This window comes from Micrasema longulum, unplaced genomic scaffold, assembly GCF_059751315.1.
Source record: "Micrasema longulum isolate JH-2025_06_02 unplaced genomic scaffold, ASM5975131v1 h1tg002510l, whole genome shotgun sequence".
Lineage (NCBI taxonomy): Eukaryota > Metazoa > Arthropoda > Insecta > Trichoptera > Brachycentridae > Micrasema > Micrasema longulum.
The window spans coordinates 9002-28421 of NW_028279652.1; the positions used below are offsets into that span (position 1 = coordinate 9002).

Sequence of the window (19420 nt, forward strand, 5' to 3'; positions counted from 1 at the left end):
TATATATATATATATATATACACACGCATTTTGTTTAGAAACTACGTAATCGAAACTACATTTTATAAAAACAGTTTGTTATTTGTATGTTATTACGATATGCAACTGAACACACATCCACTCAAAACATACGCAAACATTTTACCCACCTATTTCTTCATTTAACATATTGTTATTAACATGATCGTTACTCGTATTAATTTATTATATTGTTATTTTAAACCTTTTAGATAATAAGACACATAGCCTTAAAAGATATTAAAACGCAGATTCAAAATGTCTGACAATATCTCTTCCTCTACTGAGCTGGTCCAGAAGACGATGGACTCAGTGATGCAAACTCAAACAGAACAGAAGAAAATAAGTATTGAAGCTCGTCAAGAGTTTAAGCAAACCTTTCAGAGTAGCTACGAGGAAGAGTGGGAAGAGGAAACGCACGTTGACGAGTTTGGTAATTCTTCAACAGTCCGTAAAGAACAGTCCAGCGAGTCGAAAGAGTCGAGCAAGAGTGCCAACGTCCAGGTTAAGGCTTCAGGGCTCAATGCGGAGCAAGTCCAAGCTCTCACACAGGCCTCTAATGACCTTGGTCAGACCCTCGCTCTTCAGGACAAGTCGGAGGAGTAACCAGACTAGATCTCTCGAATAAAGACGTTTAGACAGTAAATTGCCATTTTATTTCATGCATAAACGTACCCAATAAGAAAATTCAGTCTAACTTAATACTAACCCATTATGTACATATTATATTAATTTTTAGAAATAACATTTTTATTTCCGTTGTTACAGTACTCTTTTTATTTTTTACTTTACATTTTAATGGCGTGCATTTTCGTCAAATATTGCGTTGCTTGAAAGTATTGATATAATTGATGTATGATATTTGAAGACTTTTTTAAATGAACCAAGACCACATTTTATATTGATCGATTAGTTTGAATGCTAAAATACTGTTATTTTGAAGATTTCGAACGATCAAATGATTTTTTCAGATCCTAAAGCCAAAATCGAATGGAAAAGTCAATTTAACTTATTGTTGCATAAATATGTAGATATTTGTCAGTTTTTTTAATAAGCAAGTCGGTTGCATAAAAACGACGAACTGACTTCTCCAAAAAAGTAGCTGTTACGTACTTCACTTGTGTTTCTTTCAAAAAAAAATTTCTGATGCATGATTGGTTTGATAACATTTTTTTTCAAACATTATGTTATTTTAAATGTCTATTAAACACATAAACTTGAAATTTATTGTTTACCGTACTTATTTTGATTGAATTTCATTTGCATGTTTTTTTTTTCATATTCAACATCATAATTAAACTTAAACTTTTTCCAATAAAAATTACCTGTATAAATCAAACATAACAATCTAATCCGTTTTGAACATACGAGTTTAAAAATACACATTATGAAAGAATTTTTGTAATACATCAAATGGATTGATCGTTAAAAAAGACAAGTACACAATACACTAAGAGCTTGAAGTATGAATGAAATCGGAATATGGAAGGTAAAATACCAAAACACGTAAGATTTTTAATAAAATATGTCTTTCAACGGATTTCTTTGTTATGTTAAAAATTGTGGGTTGGATGTGTTTTCTCTTCTTTTCCTACTATTTATAATTTACTTCCTCAATGCTCTGTTTAACGCTTTTAATTAAAGATGATTGCAACTTTTCATTGAATCATTGACAAAAAAAATCAATAAAATTAACCAACTTAAAAAAGTACCATACCGCCGTGTAAATTATGTGCACTCGCAATAATGTTTTGGCTTTCAGTGTGATAAAACGTGGTAGAATCGTTCGTGATCTAAAATTGTGTTTTATTATCTATTTCAGGAAGATACTATTATCATAAACTATCAACTTTTAAGCAATCAATAATTTATCAGTTCAAAATTTAACAAAAATGTTAAAAATTAAAGATGAATAAGGTGGTGATTTCACTTTAAGTTTTATTAATAAGTTATGGAAGCCAAACCAACCCGTAGTTTTAAAATGGAGGAAAAAGATGATTCTCAAGTAGTGGAAGGAAATCTCACATCACACAATGTGATAAAGCAACGATCAACAAAGGTGCAAGCTCATGTTACGTCCTTTACTAGTAGCTCAACCCAAAAAAGCTCAACAAGTTTTTCGTCTATGAAACGATCTCTCCAATCTCTTATCAGTGAGGGAAATGAAACTCGAGAAGCAATTGAAGCTGATTTGCTTAAATCACGATTAAATTTTTCATCTCTTACTAGTCAAAGATCCCAAAAATCTTCTGTATCTGAAAATGTATCAAGGGAATCATCTAAATCTGTATCTAGAGCTACGAGTCAAAATGATGACGAAATATCCAAAATCATACCCACTTGTCAAATCATAACTCATCAAGCGTCAAATGAATCAGAAGAATCCGCAGAAACTCTTTCTGAAACCGATGCGAATGGCAGAAAAATAACTAAAGTTTTTTATGAGGGTTTAGCTGGAGGAAAACAGCAATCTACTTTTTACAAAGAATCTGACAGTCGAGTTTCTTCTTCAAGATTTTCCGATAATCGTTTTTCTGCTAAATTGGGGCTGTTTTCTCGGAGTGGTACCTCAAGTTCGAGTCAAGAAGAGTATGAGCCGGAAATAAAATTATTCGGTCAAAAAACTACTTCCCCCTCGGGGCAGTACCTCACAGCTGGCCGCGTAGAAACCGCAAAATCTATGGAAAGTCTAAGAATAGTTAAAGAAAATTCATCCAATCAATTGAGCGTAAATTCAGAGAAAACCTTACACTCTCATAGAGGCTCGTTTTTGACATCGAGTGAAAGGGACGTACGTAAAGTATTGACGTCTGGTACTGAGAACAAAAGCTTCGATAGCTACGATCGTGATATGAGACTTAAAAGACGAACTTTATCAGGAGAAGAAATGGGTGGTTCACTTAATGTTGAAGAAGGACGGATAACGGCTGAAAGAAGGAGAGGTTTGTTCGCTGGATTAGAGAGAAGATTGACACCCCAGCACTTAAGTCTTCCTCCTTCGGGGGGACCATTTTTCGGGATGGGAAGTTCACAAGATAGTTCTAGAAAGCTTATGATTCTTAGTCCGCATAGTCCTCATACAACTCCCGATTTACTCAACTTCTCACAACCCGCGATGAGCATTAAAGGCAGAAGACAGAGAGGAATGGTGCTTCCTAAGCTGATACTACCGAGAAGTGATTCCGAGGCGTCGGAAGTCTTCTTTGATCATCGATTTTTAGAGTAAGTACCAAGTCTTTTACATACTACTAAAGTTAAAATATCTATGGCTTCAAGCATTTTATTTTTCCTTGTATATGTGACTTTATTCTATTGATATACTATAGACATTTATAAATGCAATTAAATAATTAGGCAATGTTTGAATGTGTGTCCTTGATATACTAAGTAACAACTGGACCGATTTACGCGGATTTTTTTGCAAAATGGTGAGCTTTGTTATAGGCATGTTTATAGCTTTTAAAATCTTCGATCTGATCAGTAGAAAAAAGTTAGTAGCGTAATTTTTGTATTCATGGACACCAGGGCTGCATTTGACGAGAATGCGTTTACTAAAAAAAATGGGAGGATATTACTTTTTTCCTAGATAAAAAAAGTTTATATTTGAATGTTTACAAACAACGTTCGTTTTTTATAGATACCAATTGGATTATATCCTTAAATTTCTTATAATTTATACTAATTTATATCTGTTTTCTGGATTTTCGGTAATGCTAAAATAATATTAAATAAGATTTAACAATTTTTAAAAAAACCGTAGGCATTATGAGGTCAAATTTCGTAAGTATACTCAATAATATTTTATCTTAAGAGGAAACATGATTTGACTTTTTTTTTCACAAACGTATTCCCGCATTTTCTCCCTGGATTGTGGTTTGTTTTTTTTTTATAAATTGTTTGCAATGGAAACTAAAATCATCTAATTACCGGTAGAAATTAACAGTTTAATCTGCTATCTTCGGGCGCACGGTATGCAAATATGATAACTATTTTTGAAAAACGCACAACGTGTTGATACAGAAAATTTTATTTTGATACTCTATTGAAAAAAATTAACAAAATCGGTTCCGTTTTGAGATGCGAAAAATGTGACAGCGAAGCATTTATTGAAATTCTCTATTTCGCACAATATCGGGGATACATCTGCAAGACAGTGACAGAAAAACAATGCTTAAATACCTATTTATCAAAACTCCCTTTCACCGCATACCCTAACAATTTATGTAATCCAAAACACCAAAAAAATCATGTAAATGTTCATGTCTAATTTTTACTGAATACAATAATTGATATCAACTCAATAGTTAATTAAGTTTTTAAACGAGTAAAGATATTTGAATCGGGTTGTGTTCCCGTGGCTAGTGTTGCGGACTCACAGATCAGAGGTCCGAGGCTCGGACCCCACTCTACCCCAAATTGATTTACATTTTCTGATAGGGAGTTATTTACCACTCGTTTAAATTGTCCACCAAAATCGAAATTTTTGGATAAATTAAAAGAACGCTAATATATATTTTTATAAAATAAAAAAATATATACTCAAATCTAGCAATATCAAAACACTGCCGACTTTTTTATTCTACCTTCTTTTTGTCATCCATGATTTAATAAAAATATTTGATCTTTTCGTACATTAATTTGATTTCACACAATGTTTGTAAAGTACTTGAAGTTTGGTTTTAGTCCAGTCGCTTAAGTTTTGAATTTATTTAAGAAGAAACATTTAGTTCATAACATTTTAATATAAAAATATATAAACCTATCTACCTTATGTTGTTCGAAAACAAAGGTACCCTTTGAATATTATATTTAGCAGGTTCCTAACACAGAATATACAAGAATTTGGAATTCCATTTCACTCTACTAAATTTCACAATTACGTAATTCTCTTTGATGTTAACACAAAAATGAAATTCTCACACGTATTTTTTTTTGGTTTATTCAAACAATTCCTTAAAAAATATTTTATATTTATTTACAATTTAGATTTTACTATTTCAACAATTAAGAAATCAATTTATATGAAGAATGATTTTGGCAAAAGAATGTAACAATCCGTGCAGTAATTCTTATGTTCTGTCGTCGGATGTTTAATAAATCCCTACACACTGTGTCTATATGTTGTTTATATGATGTTTTTAATAGGCAAAAAACAGATATTTTAAATAAGTAGTGCGATCAACGTTACAGAGTACGAGATTCAACAAATAAAATCAGCCAATGACTGGTGGTAAGCCCTGCAAAACGTTTTATGTTATTTCCTGTAAAGATATAATAATCGGCATTGCGCTAAACTGAATTAAGTAAATCAAAATATAAATTTTATGTTTCTTCAAAGTTCACGTTGTTACGTCGGTAACTGACAGCTTAGTCTGTGTTTTGTATTCACAATAAAGATGTACAGTTGCAATAGTCATTTACTGAGGTCAATGCCATTGTTTTAATTTCTCTAGAGAGTTTCACTAAACTACACGAATGTGTTTTAAAGTAAGAGCTAAGTTTGAAGTTTGTCAAACTTAGAGTAGTAACATCGTCAATTACTCGCGTTAAAAATTAAATTAAGTTCCCTTGAGTCCGCACGTAATTACTTAGTCTTAACAAAAACCTTTAACATTCTTTTGTGCTACTCACTGTTCCGTTATTCTCAATTAAAGGGACGTAGTGCACTGTATTGGCATGGCAATCGAATCGTGTAATGAGAAATTTTGTTTCACAAAAGTTAAATTAAGTGTATTTACTCTCTTAAACACCAATCTTGAAAATATTAAAAAAGGCAGTGTAAAAATACATAAAATTTACAAATGCATATTTCTTCTTTAGGTAGGCAAACACGCTTATTACTAGAACGAATAGAGGAATACTTCTAAATATTGAAAAATTCTGTGTTTATAAATACATCTATTATCATTCGTCATATGTCCGCTACAAAAAGTCTCTAAGCGTTCTTTCAACTGCCAGCTTTTGTGCATCCTTCTGAGTTAGATTCACACTTCCCATGAATATATGCGTGGTTAAGGCTCTTAGAGAGCATTCACTGTAATATACCTCAACCAAGCGTAACGCCTTCGCTTGATGATAGTTATCGTCAGAAGTTGCAGCGTTCGCTGTCTTTTTTTACGTTCCTCATAAAATTCTTCCAAAACTTGATTTGATGTTTAAAGTCTCAATAAATTATCATCCGTAGAGGAGTAAAGGTATAATACCGGCGTTATGTAGGCAGTATTTGATTTTTTCAAAGTATTGTATTTTTACAAAGTACAAGATTTCTCACTCCTAAACGTAAGTAATTGACTTAAAGCTCCACCACTCACTTCTCGAATATCTACCGGATCTGGTATGATTATAAGATGTATTACGTTGTTAAGTACCTACTTAAAGCTTGGTTTAAGATGCCTGGAGAATAGTCATGCTTGTGCTTGTTAGAACCGCGTTATCTCATAACAATTAAGCTACTTCTAAAAGCCTCTTGTGACTCATACCTCAGTCTTTAAATTATGTGTAGCATAACGTTTTTAATCAAAATTCATGATTATTTAAAATAAATCTTTTGTTCACGTACCTTAACGTAGACATTAAGCTTTCGTGTTCAAGCTATCTTTTAAAATCATTTTTATTTTAGGAAACTAAAGTTTATTTTTTTTTTATGACAAAAATTCTCCCCGAATACCTACTGTGCGAAAAAGAAACCTGCACATAGGATTGATCATACCTAACTAAAATCAACATAATCGTGGTCTCGTATTCTCGATCTCATATATTCAATTCAATTCATTTATTTAAAATATAACATATACATTACAAAAATATATTCAATACGTAAATATTATAAAAAAGAAAAAAAAATACACGAAAGAGACTCATGTCAAAGTAGTAGAAGAATCCTGCTCCGGAAAACCCCTTCGAATACATGGAACAGATCAATATCCAGAGCGATGTTATTTAGCATAGCGGTAGCCCTTCCAACAGGCAAAACTATAAGCAGGTTGGTCCTGAATATTGGAATATGAAACAATCTATGCTGACGCTGTCTTAGGTAATTATCAGGAACATACAAACCAATGCTCATCATAATTTCAGAATTATCGATCATACCGCGCAACAATCGATAAAAATGTGTAGTCAAATACACATTCCTTCTAGTCTCTAAACTGCTGTAGCCAAGCATACCCTGGAGAAATTCGGTCGGGTAGAGCCAAGGATAATACCTGCACTCTCTCATGTAGAGATATCTCAAAAACTTCTTTTTGATTTCTCTATCATAAGAGAGTACTTCAGTTCATGTAGCCCCCAAATCATCGAGCCACTCTCTAGTCTGCTTCGCACCGAGGAGTTGTAAAGAGTTCTCAGTACGCGGGTATTTTCGAAAACCCTGGCAGTACGCAGAAACAAATCCTAACATATTTAATGCATTATCACTGATTGTCTCTATGTGATCATGAAATGTCAGAGTGCTCACAAATCTAACGCCCAGATCCTTAACATTCGATGTTCGTATGAGATTCTGGTCATTCATTTTGTAGCGAAAAAAAAGAGTTTTTTGGGCCCTAGTGAAGTATAATATTTGTATACCGTACATCCGAGGACCCCAGAAAAAGCTTGGCCCATTTAGGGTTTTGAGATGGTCGTAACAACACACGCCAATGATGAATATCCGTAGATGTAAAAAAAAAATCTCTCTAGTGCCATAATTCAGGAAAAAAACACGGGTATACGCTTGTATGAATAAAAGTCAGACCGCACATTAATTTGTTAAAATCTTTTCATTTATTGACATATATTAGTTACAATTCCTAATGACTAATGAAATCAAGTTGGTAACAAAGTATCTATAGTACTTTTTCGTGTTAGGAAACGAAATATTTTATAATAATTGTTATCGATTATCTGTCCCGAACAACATTAAATGTGTTATAAGACCCGATTTTGACCATACAGCGGTTTTAAATTACCTCTAATGGAGGTCTGCCTTTTAACTTTAACTACCTTCAGATGGTCACCACACCAAAACTGTAGTCCGTTTGAACTTGGAATTATTGTTGCATGTCTGCTATTTATATTTTATGTTTATATCCGTACAGTGTAATTTATTAAATTATTTTTATTTGATATGTACAAGAGCGTAAATTAAAAATAATTTAAATTAATTCCTCGACACGGGTTATGTCTAGTGATGTGTTTATATAGAAAAGAAAAAATGTAAAGTTTCATGTGAAATAAATAAATAAAAGTAAATAAACTGTATAAATTCAGAAATATTTTAGTAAATTTGTTTTAGCTTTAAATAATATAAGTATTATAATTTAATGGAATAAATGAAAACAGTATTATATATCCCCAAAATCCTGAACTCCTTGAGTTTTCACTGCTTTTTTTTTTCTCAAAGATATTTTTTTATCCCCTTTTCTTTCCTTAGTTCCTCTTTCTCTCTCTTTCCAAACTCATTAGCTGATCCCACATTCCTCATCATTTAATACGTCTAAAGCTAGGGTTTCCTAGGACAGCGGTGCCCGTATCTTAACGGCCGTAGTGAACGGTGATGCGGTGAATAACTCGTAATGCCGTCGTAACGTCGACTAGAGAGTGGTTTTCTAAGGAAACGGTGTTAAATGGTGTTGATAACACCGTTTTCGTAGGAAACCACTCTCTAGTCACCGTTACGACGGTTATCCACCGCATCACCGTTCACTACGGCCGTTAAAATACGGGCACCGCTGTCCTAGGAAACCCTAGCTTAACAAAATGTACTTAAAAAATATTAACATTAATGTTAATATGTACCAGCCTTACCTCCCAATTAAAAAACAGCTGTTACTTTCAACACATTAGGTTTTTTTAATTTTTTTATTTTATCATACGTATGTATCTTTTGATAAACATTTATGGTATTTTTGTACAAAATTTTGACCAGTCTCTTATTTTGACCAGTCTGTTTTCTGGTTGGCTAAAATATATTACTTTTAGCTAAAAGTCAGCCCAAGTACTTTTTCTTAGTACTTGAAGTTTTAAATAAATAAAATTAGAATATAAAATCAAAATTATAATATTACAAAATAAAACACTAACTTCACACAATTATTTATTTATTTAAACTCTTTGTATACATAAACAGTTTACATACATATGCATAAGGTTGGACCTTAAATGCCTTAAAGCAATTCCTTTCTACTTTTCTAAACAATTTTATAAAATCCCTTGTATGAAACGAAACATTGATGGACACATATATTTTTAAGATTTTTTTTACTTAATATCGTTACTATACGATGAAAAGACGAGGGGTAGAGGGAAGGAAAGAGGGAGGAAAAAGGAAAAACTCAAATATTCAGGTAACATTTCATACGCGATTTCAATGCTAATAAAGAACGAGCGTCTCTGACATTAGTGGGTAGATTACTCCACAATACTTAATAAAAATATTACTCATCGTCTCTTGATCACTTTAGGTGCCAGTTTAGGATCTGTTAAATATTTCAGTGTAAAAACACAATTTTCAATATTTAATTCCATTTATTTGGAAAAAAATTAACACAATTCCCAATGATTTAATATTAAATGCGGTTGAAAAATAAATTGTTTTGATGGTAAATTAAACTAAAATAGTTCAACATTCGTATCGTTTTGCATTATTGGAGCCATAAACAGAACCAATTATTTTATACAAATAACCCGTAAATACTGATATTTGCTATAACATAAATAAAAAGGTAGTATAAACAGCATTGAAGGTAAAAAATAAAATAAAATAATGACCCAGCAACTTCCATTTCGAGATAAATGTTATTCATTCGACGAATCCGGCATAAAGTATTTTAATGATGTATTTTGAATAAAGAAAAACTAATTTGAATTTGATGTCCTAAAAATTGTAGCTGCTTTAAAATATATGATAATCATTTTTCTTCCTTTTCATCAAAAAGATTTTTACATTTCTTATGCGAAATTCTGTGAAATGAAATAATTTCAATAAAATAAATATTTGAAGCACTAACTTTTCGATTTTCCATATTAGTACCATAGTACCACGTATTTATTTTTGCAACTAAAACTTTTGTGATTTTTTAAGGAAGTAAAAGCTAAGTTAAATTATGTCATTTTTATTCAGTTTTTATGGATTCTTAGTATTCCGATATTTTTTTCCTTTTCTTTTATATATATATATATATATATAATGTATACAGTAGTTATTTCTTCATCGTTGTTGTATGGAGTTGCAAAAACATTATTTAACTTACCACCTATCTACATATGTGTACATTATTCATTTTTTTTGCATCACATGACGTACAAAATTTCTTTCTGCATTGATTGAACCGTCTTTGAAGTTTATAATCATTAATAATCTGTTATCGTGATCTAATGGTGCATAAAGCACTGCATTGGTACTTCATTTGCAGTCTTTAAGTGATAATTTTTAATCACATATAAGTAAAATGATCAGTCTATAGATATGTCAAGCAAAAGCGCTAACCAGTAACCACGAAGCAAACTAACCTCCAGCTGATTTTGTTTTTCGTGATTCTTACCTGAGGTAGCCATTTATTCAATAAAACCATTTCTTAAACACGGAATTGTATTCTGTATTCTGCTTGAATATGGAAAATAAAGAGAAATATTTTATTTCAACTTATTGCAACAGAGAGGGAAAACATTTTTGAGAAGGGAATATGGAAGTCTAGGCATTTACAGGGCTTATGACCTGTCACTGGCTGGTTAAAGTGACCACCATACGCACTGTGTAACATTCACCATTCTGCCCATGTTTGAACATCCACATTTCCACAACTCCTCCATTTGTTTACTTTTGTGAAGTAAAGGAGTTGAAACCTTCAAAACTTCACAAAAGTCAACAGATGGAAGAGTTGAGGAAATGTGGATGTTCAAACATGGGCAGAATGGTGAATGTTACACAGTGTGTAAAGTGGCTACTTGAACCAGCCAATGACAGGTCATAACACCTGTTAATGCCTAGACTTCCATATTCCCTTCTTAAAAGTGTTTTCTCTCTCTGTTGCAATAAGATTAAATTAATATGAATAACTCCCTAGGAAGGAAATCCAGCCAGTCTGCAAGCATTTGAACATAATTAAACATTGTAGAAATATTCTCTGTTTCGTGTGTCCGGAAGGACGAAAAGTGCCATTCCGTTTGTGATATAGAATCATAATTGCGGCCTCCGTGGTGTAGTGGTCAAGATGCTTAACTCCCACACGGAAGGTTCCGGGTTCGATTCCCGGAGAGAACACCAAAAATCAAATGTGATTTTTCTCAAGCCTGGGTGTTCTGTGATGTAATTCACCACTTTAATTAGGCCTCCTGGCCTGTTGTGGTGCAAAAAAAAATGTGTAAAAAAAAATAATGTGTAAAATGTTTAATTGATATCTAATTTTTTTTCGCTTTAAAATTTAGTATAAAATATGATATGAGCTAAGCAACCAAATGGTGTCATTCCTAGTCGTGACAACAATTACCAAACAATTGTCTTCAATCAAAACCGTATATAGAACCAGAAGCCTGAACTGTTGTTTTGGACTTGACAGTGGATGGTGAAAATAAATATTTATTATAAAGGTGGCTGTACATTGCAATATTTCATCGTTTCTGGACTAGCTAACTAGTCTAAAGGGAATACTGATGGCCTTACCTTCTACGTAAATGTAAAAATTATCTCAATTCGTTGCGATTGGAGTAACAAAGGGAAATTGAGATGATGACGGTCTTATTATTTTACGATTTTAAACATAGAGTGCTGCATTCTTCACAGCATTGATAGTGATAATTTATCCGAGACATTGAATTATGTGTTGACGATAAACTTTTATTGGTGGCCTCAACATAACCTAAAAATAAAAATCAATGTCTGTATTAGTTCACCAGGAAAATGTGAAAATGGCTGAGAATGAGTAAAACAAGTGAAAATCGTTTGTAAGGGTGAGTAAGTCATGTGACTTAAGTCGTAAGTAAGTCGTATGTCTACATAATATTTCAAAAACTCGTAGTTTCTAGTTCAAATCCTTATATTTAATTCATTCTGAATATATTTTCTATTTATGATTACATTTTCAAATGGCTTTGATTTTCAGGGTTGACATTCATGAAAATTTCCTTTTTGTATATTCCGATTTGATTGACGGAATACGTGATTTATTCTGGTCTATTTTTTGCGAATGAGAATATTATTCCATTTGTGTAACATGATGATCCAGATACTGGGTTTTTCATCAATTTGTTAGATTTAACAATACTTTCAACGCTAGATCCTTCTCGTACTCACCGGGTTAACACGTAATGTTGCTTAGTACAATTAAATGCCTCGATTGATTAGGAAAATTTTATCAGTTTCACTTAGTAATGCATCAAACATAAATGGTATAAATAATTTTGTTTTGTTCGAAATTTTCTTAAATTATTTCACTTCCTCTCAAATTAACTGTTATATTAAATAAGTTTTTTTAAAAAGACTGACCTATAATAATAAAACACAATCTTTCTAAACTAGCTCAATCCAAGCATATAGCAAATATTACGTTGCACGTGAGAATTGGAGAGAAAAAAAGATATCAAACTTTGAACAACATATTTTTTTGTGTGTTTTATTGAAATATTTCAGTGAAAAAGTAAGTGAATAGAATACTTAGAAAATCAATACTTTATAAGCAAAAATTATTTATCAGAAGACAAGAAATGTGTTAATACGACGTTGGCTGGAAAGTAATGCTTATATGAGTTTATTATACAAACAGACTGAATCTCTGGTTCATTGGTTATTGTTACAGAGTCAGTAGTACTTATTTCCTATGTACAAATAAATGATCATGAACCCATCTGGGTAGCAAGTATGACAGCTTGTATATATAATGTTTCACGGGTCTCAAACTAATTATTCTATCTTAAAATTAAAGAAAATACATATTAAAAAATGTTTTAAAATGTTGCATATAAAAACGAAAAACAAATAGAAATATTATATATATATTTATATATACACACACATACATACATATATTTTATGTTTTTTAAAAAAAAATATTAAGGAAAAACAACAGTTGTTATATAAGAATAAAAAATATAAAAAATAGTGCATACATCCAGTAAAAGTTTTTCACAAATATTATGAGAGAACATGTTACACAGTAAAGAGAAAAATAATATATTTTATTAGACATGAGGAAAAATAAGAGCTCGTAAGAAGGTTAAGGGATGAGGAAATAGAGTGGAAGAGAGGGATTTTCATAATATAGTTGATCAATTCAAAATTTTGATATTATAATAAAATAAACACATTTAAATGAACATCAACTTATTACACACTGACAAATGTTTCGTTTACAGTGTTTTTCAAAAAGTTTATTTTTGAAGTCACAAAATTTTGTATTAAATATGTACAAACGTGAGTTTGATCTACCAACGAGTATGTTAAATATTGTTTTTGTTTTCATAAATCATATTAGATTGAGTTTTTTTACACCTCTGACAATAAGGCTGTAGTCTGATAAAACGAACGCAAAATTAGGAAATCATCCGATTTTGCCATTTTAAAACGAATGTTTTTGTAAATCGCGCAATAATCAAAAAAGGAAAAAACATAAATTAGATGAAAACAATATTTTCAAATGGTATATCTGTTAAAAAATATACTTTAAAGTTTTATGTCACCAAAACATAATTACTTTTAGACCGGCAGATTACGCCATTTCAAAGTTAGACTAAATTTAGGTATCTGGGATCTCAATAAAAACTAAGTATTGAACAAAAATTTCTTTTAATAATTTAAAGATAATTAATTGAACATGAAAGTGCTTTATTTTTTGTTTTTAAAATAAAAAAATATTTTAAATTACATACGTTTTTGTGACATTTTCGTTTATTTCTACGTAAAATTATGCCTTTGGTAATACTTTTTTAAAAAAAGGATTTTAGTTAAAGTCTTTTTTAAAGTGCGTTCTTTTTTTTAAAAATAAGAAGATAATTCTGGTTCTAGTATTTAAATTATAACAACAACTTATTATCGTTTTTATGATCTTCAGACCTGCCCTTTTGTTTTCAGTAAGAGCAGGTATGAAGGTCTAAAAACTTAATTAAGATGTTGTTTTAAATTAAATATTACAACCAGAACAACAACCTTTATTGCGCGCGTTTCATTCACTTGCGCAAATGAACTCAGTCTGTTTTATGGACTTAACACGATACAAGAAACATATCGAAGTCTCTTATCTGCATCTAGCGCGTACTCCTACTTTACATATTGCAGGAAATTTCACATTTTTTCACAACAGAATACCTATGATAAAGAAAATAAAGACACGATGCTTACATAAGTATGACACACTGATTATTAACAAACAAATTATAAACAACCTTAATTAGTTTCATGATAAATAAAATTTATGGTTTTTACGCAAAAATTTAATTTACGAAAAATTGCTTAATTTGTGACAACAAAAGTTTCACAGTGTGAACCGTGAATCTTGAGGAGTTGAGATGACGTGATAGAAAAGGAGAATAATGGACCAGTGCATAGATCTTAAGGTATATAACTTTGCCCACATCACTGGTTCCTCTGGTCGGTACCTGCTCTGAGGCACCGCACGTTTTTTTTCAAAATAATATTATTTCCAATGCTTTGAGTTGCGGTCACAGCAACGGTAAAAAAAGTGAGGCAGAACTTTGATGAAGTCCCAATTAGCCATGTAAGGTGGCCCCTTTCAAACGATAAATCCAGTGAGTTGAGGAAAACATATAAAAAAAAGTGCCAATAAGTGGATTAAGCCACTTTTAAGAAGCACAGACGAGGCCAAAACATTTTAAAATCAAGAAACGCCTACGTTTGAACCAACTTAGGCTCTCTCGGGGCATGGATGCATGAGGGAATATCTGCATCGCTTTTGGCTGCGAGATGAGAGTTGTTGCCTATGTGATGACATCACTGAGCAGACTGTAGAACGTCTTCTAATGTATTTCCCAATGTTCGATAGGCCGAGATGGGAGCTTGAATGCAAACTTAACACTCGGATTGCTGCGACTAGCTTAGCCTCTAAACTGTAATGATACACGAATAGAGACTGTTCGATTTGTTACTGGGACAATCAAGCAGGTTTAGTTATTAAATGGTGGTATTTAATTCCTTTTTTTTGTGTCCAACCTTGAGGACGGTTTTATTATTGTTTATTAATGTAAAAGTGAAATTTTGCTCATTCTGCTTTAACTTATATTTTTGTTATCTAAAAAAAGTTAAAACCAACTGAATGTAACTTCAAGAATTATAAATTTGATAAAACCTAGCATTTCACAAAAGCAAGGTACAAATAATTTGCAATTATAAAAAAAATGTTTGAAGATCGTCTAAATGTTTGTAAGCAAAATACTGAATTTCACCCCCTAGTGAGTTGTTAAGATTAACAAATAACAACAGAGATGAAAAGCATTTTAAAAACGAAATATAAAATTCATCAAATTATTATCGTGTTGTACTATGTATTTATATAATAAACCCTTGATTTTCGTAAAAGTATTAATAAAAGGTTAAGAACCTTTCTTTTTTTTTTAAATTAACGTGTGTTCGCACAAATAAATTATCTTAGGAATTTTCACAATGTTTTCTATGATAAAAATAAATAATAATATTAAATAGAAAGGCTATTGCCTACATATACACACATATTTTGAAGCCTAAAGTTGCCATTAGTCTCATACAAAGAAATGCTGAATGGAGAAAAGCTGTCCGGAAGAGCTCTCAGTAATCTTCTAGAATGTAGACGTGTTAACTTTGTTTCGAGGAAAAGTAATCCCTAAGTACATTAAACTGCGCTTCACTGGATTAAAATAGGTAAAGTGACGCAGAGTAGATTATAAAATACTACATCGTGTTTTTCATGAGATTTTTTTTATTTTTCGATAAAAATCATTAAATATGTTCTTGTGCTTTACACAAATATATCAATTTGGACGTCATTTTCCACTAGTGGTAAATAACTCACTTTTAGAAAATAGGAATCAAGTTGAAGTAAAGTGAGGTTCGAATCTTGGTCCTCTGATCCGTGAGTTCACAACACTACGGACTTTGGATCAAGTGGTGCACAGCGTGCACGTGGAAGAACTCCCTTCACATACCAAAAACCGTTGCAAAGACGATCGATCTTCTTATCGGTTTTAATTGTAAGGCATCTTGATCATTTCTGCTGCTTCGATGGCAATGTGATCAGTTACAGGCCCAGCTCAGGCACGGAGGAAACCTGGCATTTGCGATCCCGTGGTTTGATCCGTGGAAACACTCTCTGCAGACTCGACAGACACCGTGTGGTTACTTGTCCCCGTCCGAAAACTATCATTGTGGGCGAACGCTTCCACCAATGCACTACGATGTGAACTTATCTCCAATTGATTGTCTATTTCAGGATTTATACCTGAGAGTAGCCATTGAGTTGAAAACACTCGTTTAGGGTTCTGGTTCTTTTTTTCACACTGAAAACATTATATTTTATCCACCCGGACATAGAAGAACCCAACAAAAATACTGCATTTATTATATATTTACATTACTTACACAGCTGACTTAATAAAATGTGAAACAAGAGAATATTACAATTTTACTATTTTCGGGACTGAAAGCTTCGCAGAAAGTTATTATCAAAAGGTTATAAGCTGAATTTAATTATTTCGAACACTTTCAGTATGTATTTATCTACGTATTTTCCATTCATTATTTTCTCTTTCGTGGCTTCTCATATTTTACCATACGTTATTCACATGAGAAAACATGCTTTGTTATTACAATAAATACTTCACACGCAAATAATGAAACCGACTTAGTAAATTGTAAGAACACAAGAACATAAGAACGTAACATAACGAAAACAAAACTATGGCTAAGAAACTTTAAATATATTATTCGGAATCTATGATCATTCGATTACAGCAGCAATTCCACTTAAAAAATATATTACTCTTGGCTGATCGAAGTTTCGGTTTCGGCCAGTTTTAGCCAAAACCTTAGTTTTTCTTCCAATTTGCAACAGAAATTAGAACGAATTGTTCAATTATTTCAATACTTAACACACATATAATATAGAGTTTATATCAATATGAAAGCGTTGATTTGAGAAAATAAGTAGTTTATTTATATTTACATCCTGTGGTTCATAAAAATCTTTTAATTTTAATTTTATTGTAAAAAAACACAGATTTTTTTAAAGAACATAAATAACATTATTTTGGTACGTGTATTTGTATACAAATTCTCCGTTTCCGGTTTCTCGTTTAGTAAGATATATACAAAAATCAAAAATGTCATCTGTGTGGATATTCGCTAATAAGCGGAATGGGGAATGTTGTAGTACTTAAAGTGGCCACTTAACCCAGCCAATGACAGATCATAAGCCCTGTAAACGCTCGAATACCTATAATCCTGAATTTGAGAAAAATAAAAATCTACCTCATCTCTGTAGGGATATAAATAAAAAAAGAACATAAATAATTGAAGAATCTACTTTTAAACTATGAGAAGAAAAGGTGGTAAAAGTGGAAGAAAAATAAAAAGAAAAAACCAAAATATTCAGAAAGTGGCCCTTCAATTGTAATTAAATGGGTAGATAATCAGTAGACAATCGAGCAGCTTCTATTGTAAAAGACGACGCAAGAGTTTCGTATGGGTATTAAAGGGGTTCTCGTTACAAGAATGCAGAGATAGCCTATGTTGTGATAGGTTGGAGGGGCTTTTTCGAATAAATAGGCTTGTAAAAGTGGGATTATTAAAATTATTGTGCAGAAGTGATCGGATGTAAACGGTTGTTCTATGCCTGATACTGATTGCCAGGGTAATTGTAGGTGGTAATCGGTTATGTGGTCAAATTTAAGGAGATTAAAGATTTAATGATTTCCCTTATGGTTGAACTTTCTCATAAAAAATATAGAAAGGTGAAATATTTGCAATATGCAAAGTTTAAGAATTAATGTCAGTTTGTTTTACATATCTGTAGTTTATTTTATCTATTTGTAAGTTTTTCTCAAATTTATAATTAAAAATATTGGATGTCATTTTTATGTGTGGATTTTTGTGTATAAACAGAAGTTTGTATTTGTCCCGAAAAACGGAAATTGCCAAAAATACATATCGGAAGTATATATACACACTTACAAGATTTTAAATTAGATTTTTTTTTTAAATATATAGAACAGTTTCGGTTTAAAAGGAAAACAGTTAAAAAATTAAACAAAACTCTTTTGACATACATTGGTAGTTTAATTGTTAAGAAAAAGAGAGATTAATTTTTAAACAGTCGTTATTTCATTGGTTCGTAAGGCTAAAACAGGAAATACGGATGTCCACTTTACATATGGTTAGCTTATTTATGCAAACTCGTTGCAGCATTCCCAAATGGCAAACTCTAAAGGATTAAATTTATCTACTGCATATCTTGAAGGATTTGAACGTATTTACAATATTAGATTTGTTACGATAGTTAGGGAAAACTTTTTGAAATATGGCAGTTAAGGCATTTATAGGACTTATGATCTGTCGTTTGCTGGTTTAAGTGGCCACTTCACACGCCGTGTAACATTTACCATTTTAAACATCCATATTTTCTCAACCAAAAATTACAGATAAGCTGTTGACTGCAAATGTACTTTCATCATTATAATATCCCTATGCGTTACTGGATAGGAAAATTATAATGATGATAATATCATTGGTTCGAGGGTCAAACTTATAACGTACATTTTTTTTAGGAAAATGGGGTTTTTTGATACCTTTTATAAAAAATTCACTGTGACAATCACCTTCATATAAACGGAAAAAAATTGAGGGAAAATTCATTGTGAGGGGTAAGTAAAGATAAAAGGAAAAAGCCATCAAGTACTACGGTGAGTACTAGGACTAGGATTAATAATCCTTAAGTATGGAAAAAATGTGTAGAATTGGTAGGCCACCGTGGTGTAGTGGTCAGGACGCTTGACTCACGCACGTAAGGTTCCGGGTTCGATTCCCGGTGAGAACACAAAAGTTAAAAAGTGATTTTTCTCAAGACTGGGTGCTATGTGATGTAATTCACCACTGTAATTAGGCTTCCTGGCCTGTTGTGGTGCAAAAAAAAAAAAAGAACAGGGATGAAAATAGGCAGAATGCTGTCGAAATGAGATCTCTCAGGCCTAGAAGGCGAAGGCAATCACGATGTGAATTTTGATAGCTGCAGTAAACGAAAAAGACACTGCAACACCATATGCAACAAATACTTAAAGGTAGACATGTCAAAGGTCGGGAAAGCGAGGTCTGTTTGCACAGGCATCTTCTCTGCCCACTCCTACGGCGAAATTGCGAAATAGTTTGTTTTTGTTTGTTTTGTCACTATAACGATACTCTTTATTTTAATAATATAATTTAGGAAATAAAAAAAATCTGCAATACATA

At 31.9% G+C, this 19420-nt stretch overlaps 1 protein-coding gene across 3 annotated transcripts in view; it reads left to right on the forward strand.

Moving 5' to 3' along the window:
- The first annotated feature begins 200 nt into the window (after nt 1–200).
- The window catches only part of LOC148272059 (uncharacterized), a 31620-nt gene continuing 12400 nt past the window's right edge, over nt 201–19420 (forward strand). The window contains exons 1-2 of one of the 3 annotated variants that reach the window (XM_088240584.1): nt 201–659; nt 1841–3240. In XM_088240584.1, the coding sequence (XP_088096710.1) occupies nt 1970–3240 (1271 nt within the window). In that variant the 5' untranslated portion in view covers nt 201–659; nt 1841–1969. Of the gene's footprint in view, nt 660–1840; nt 3241–19420 lie in introns of those variants that run through there. The other 2 variants (XM_088240585.1, XM_088240586.1) reach the window with 2 other exon arrangements.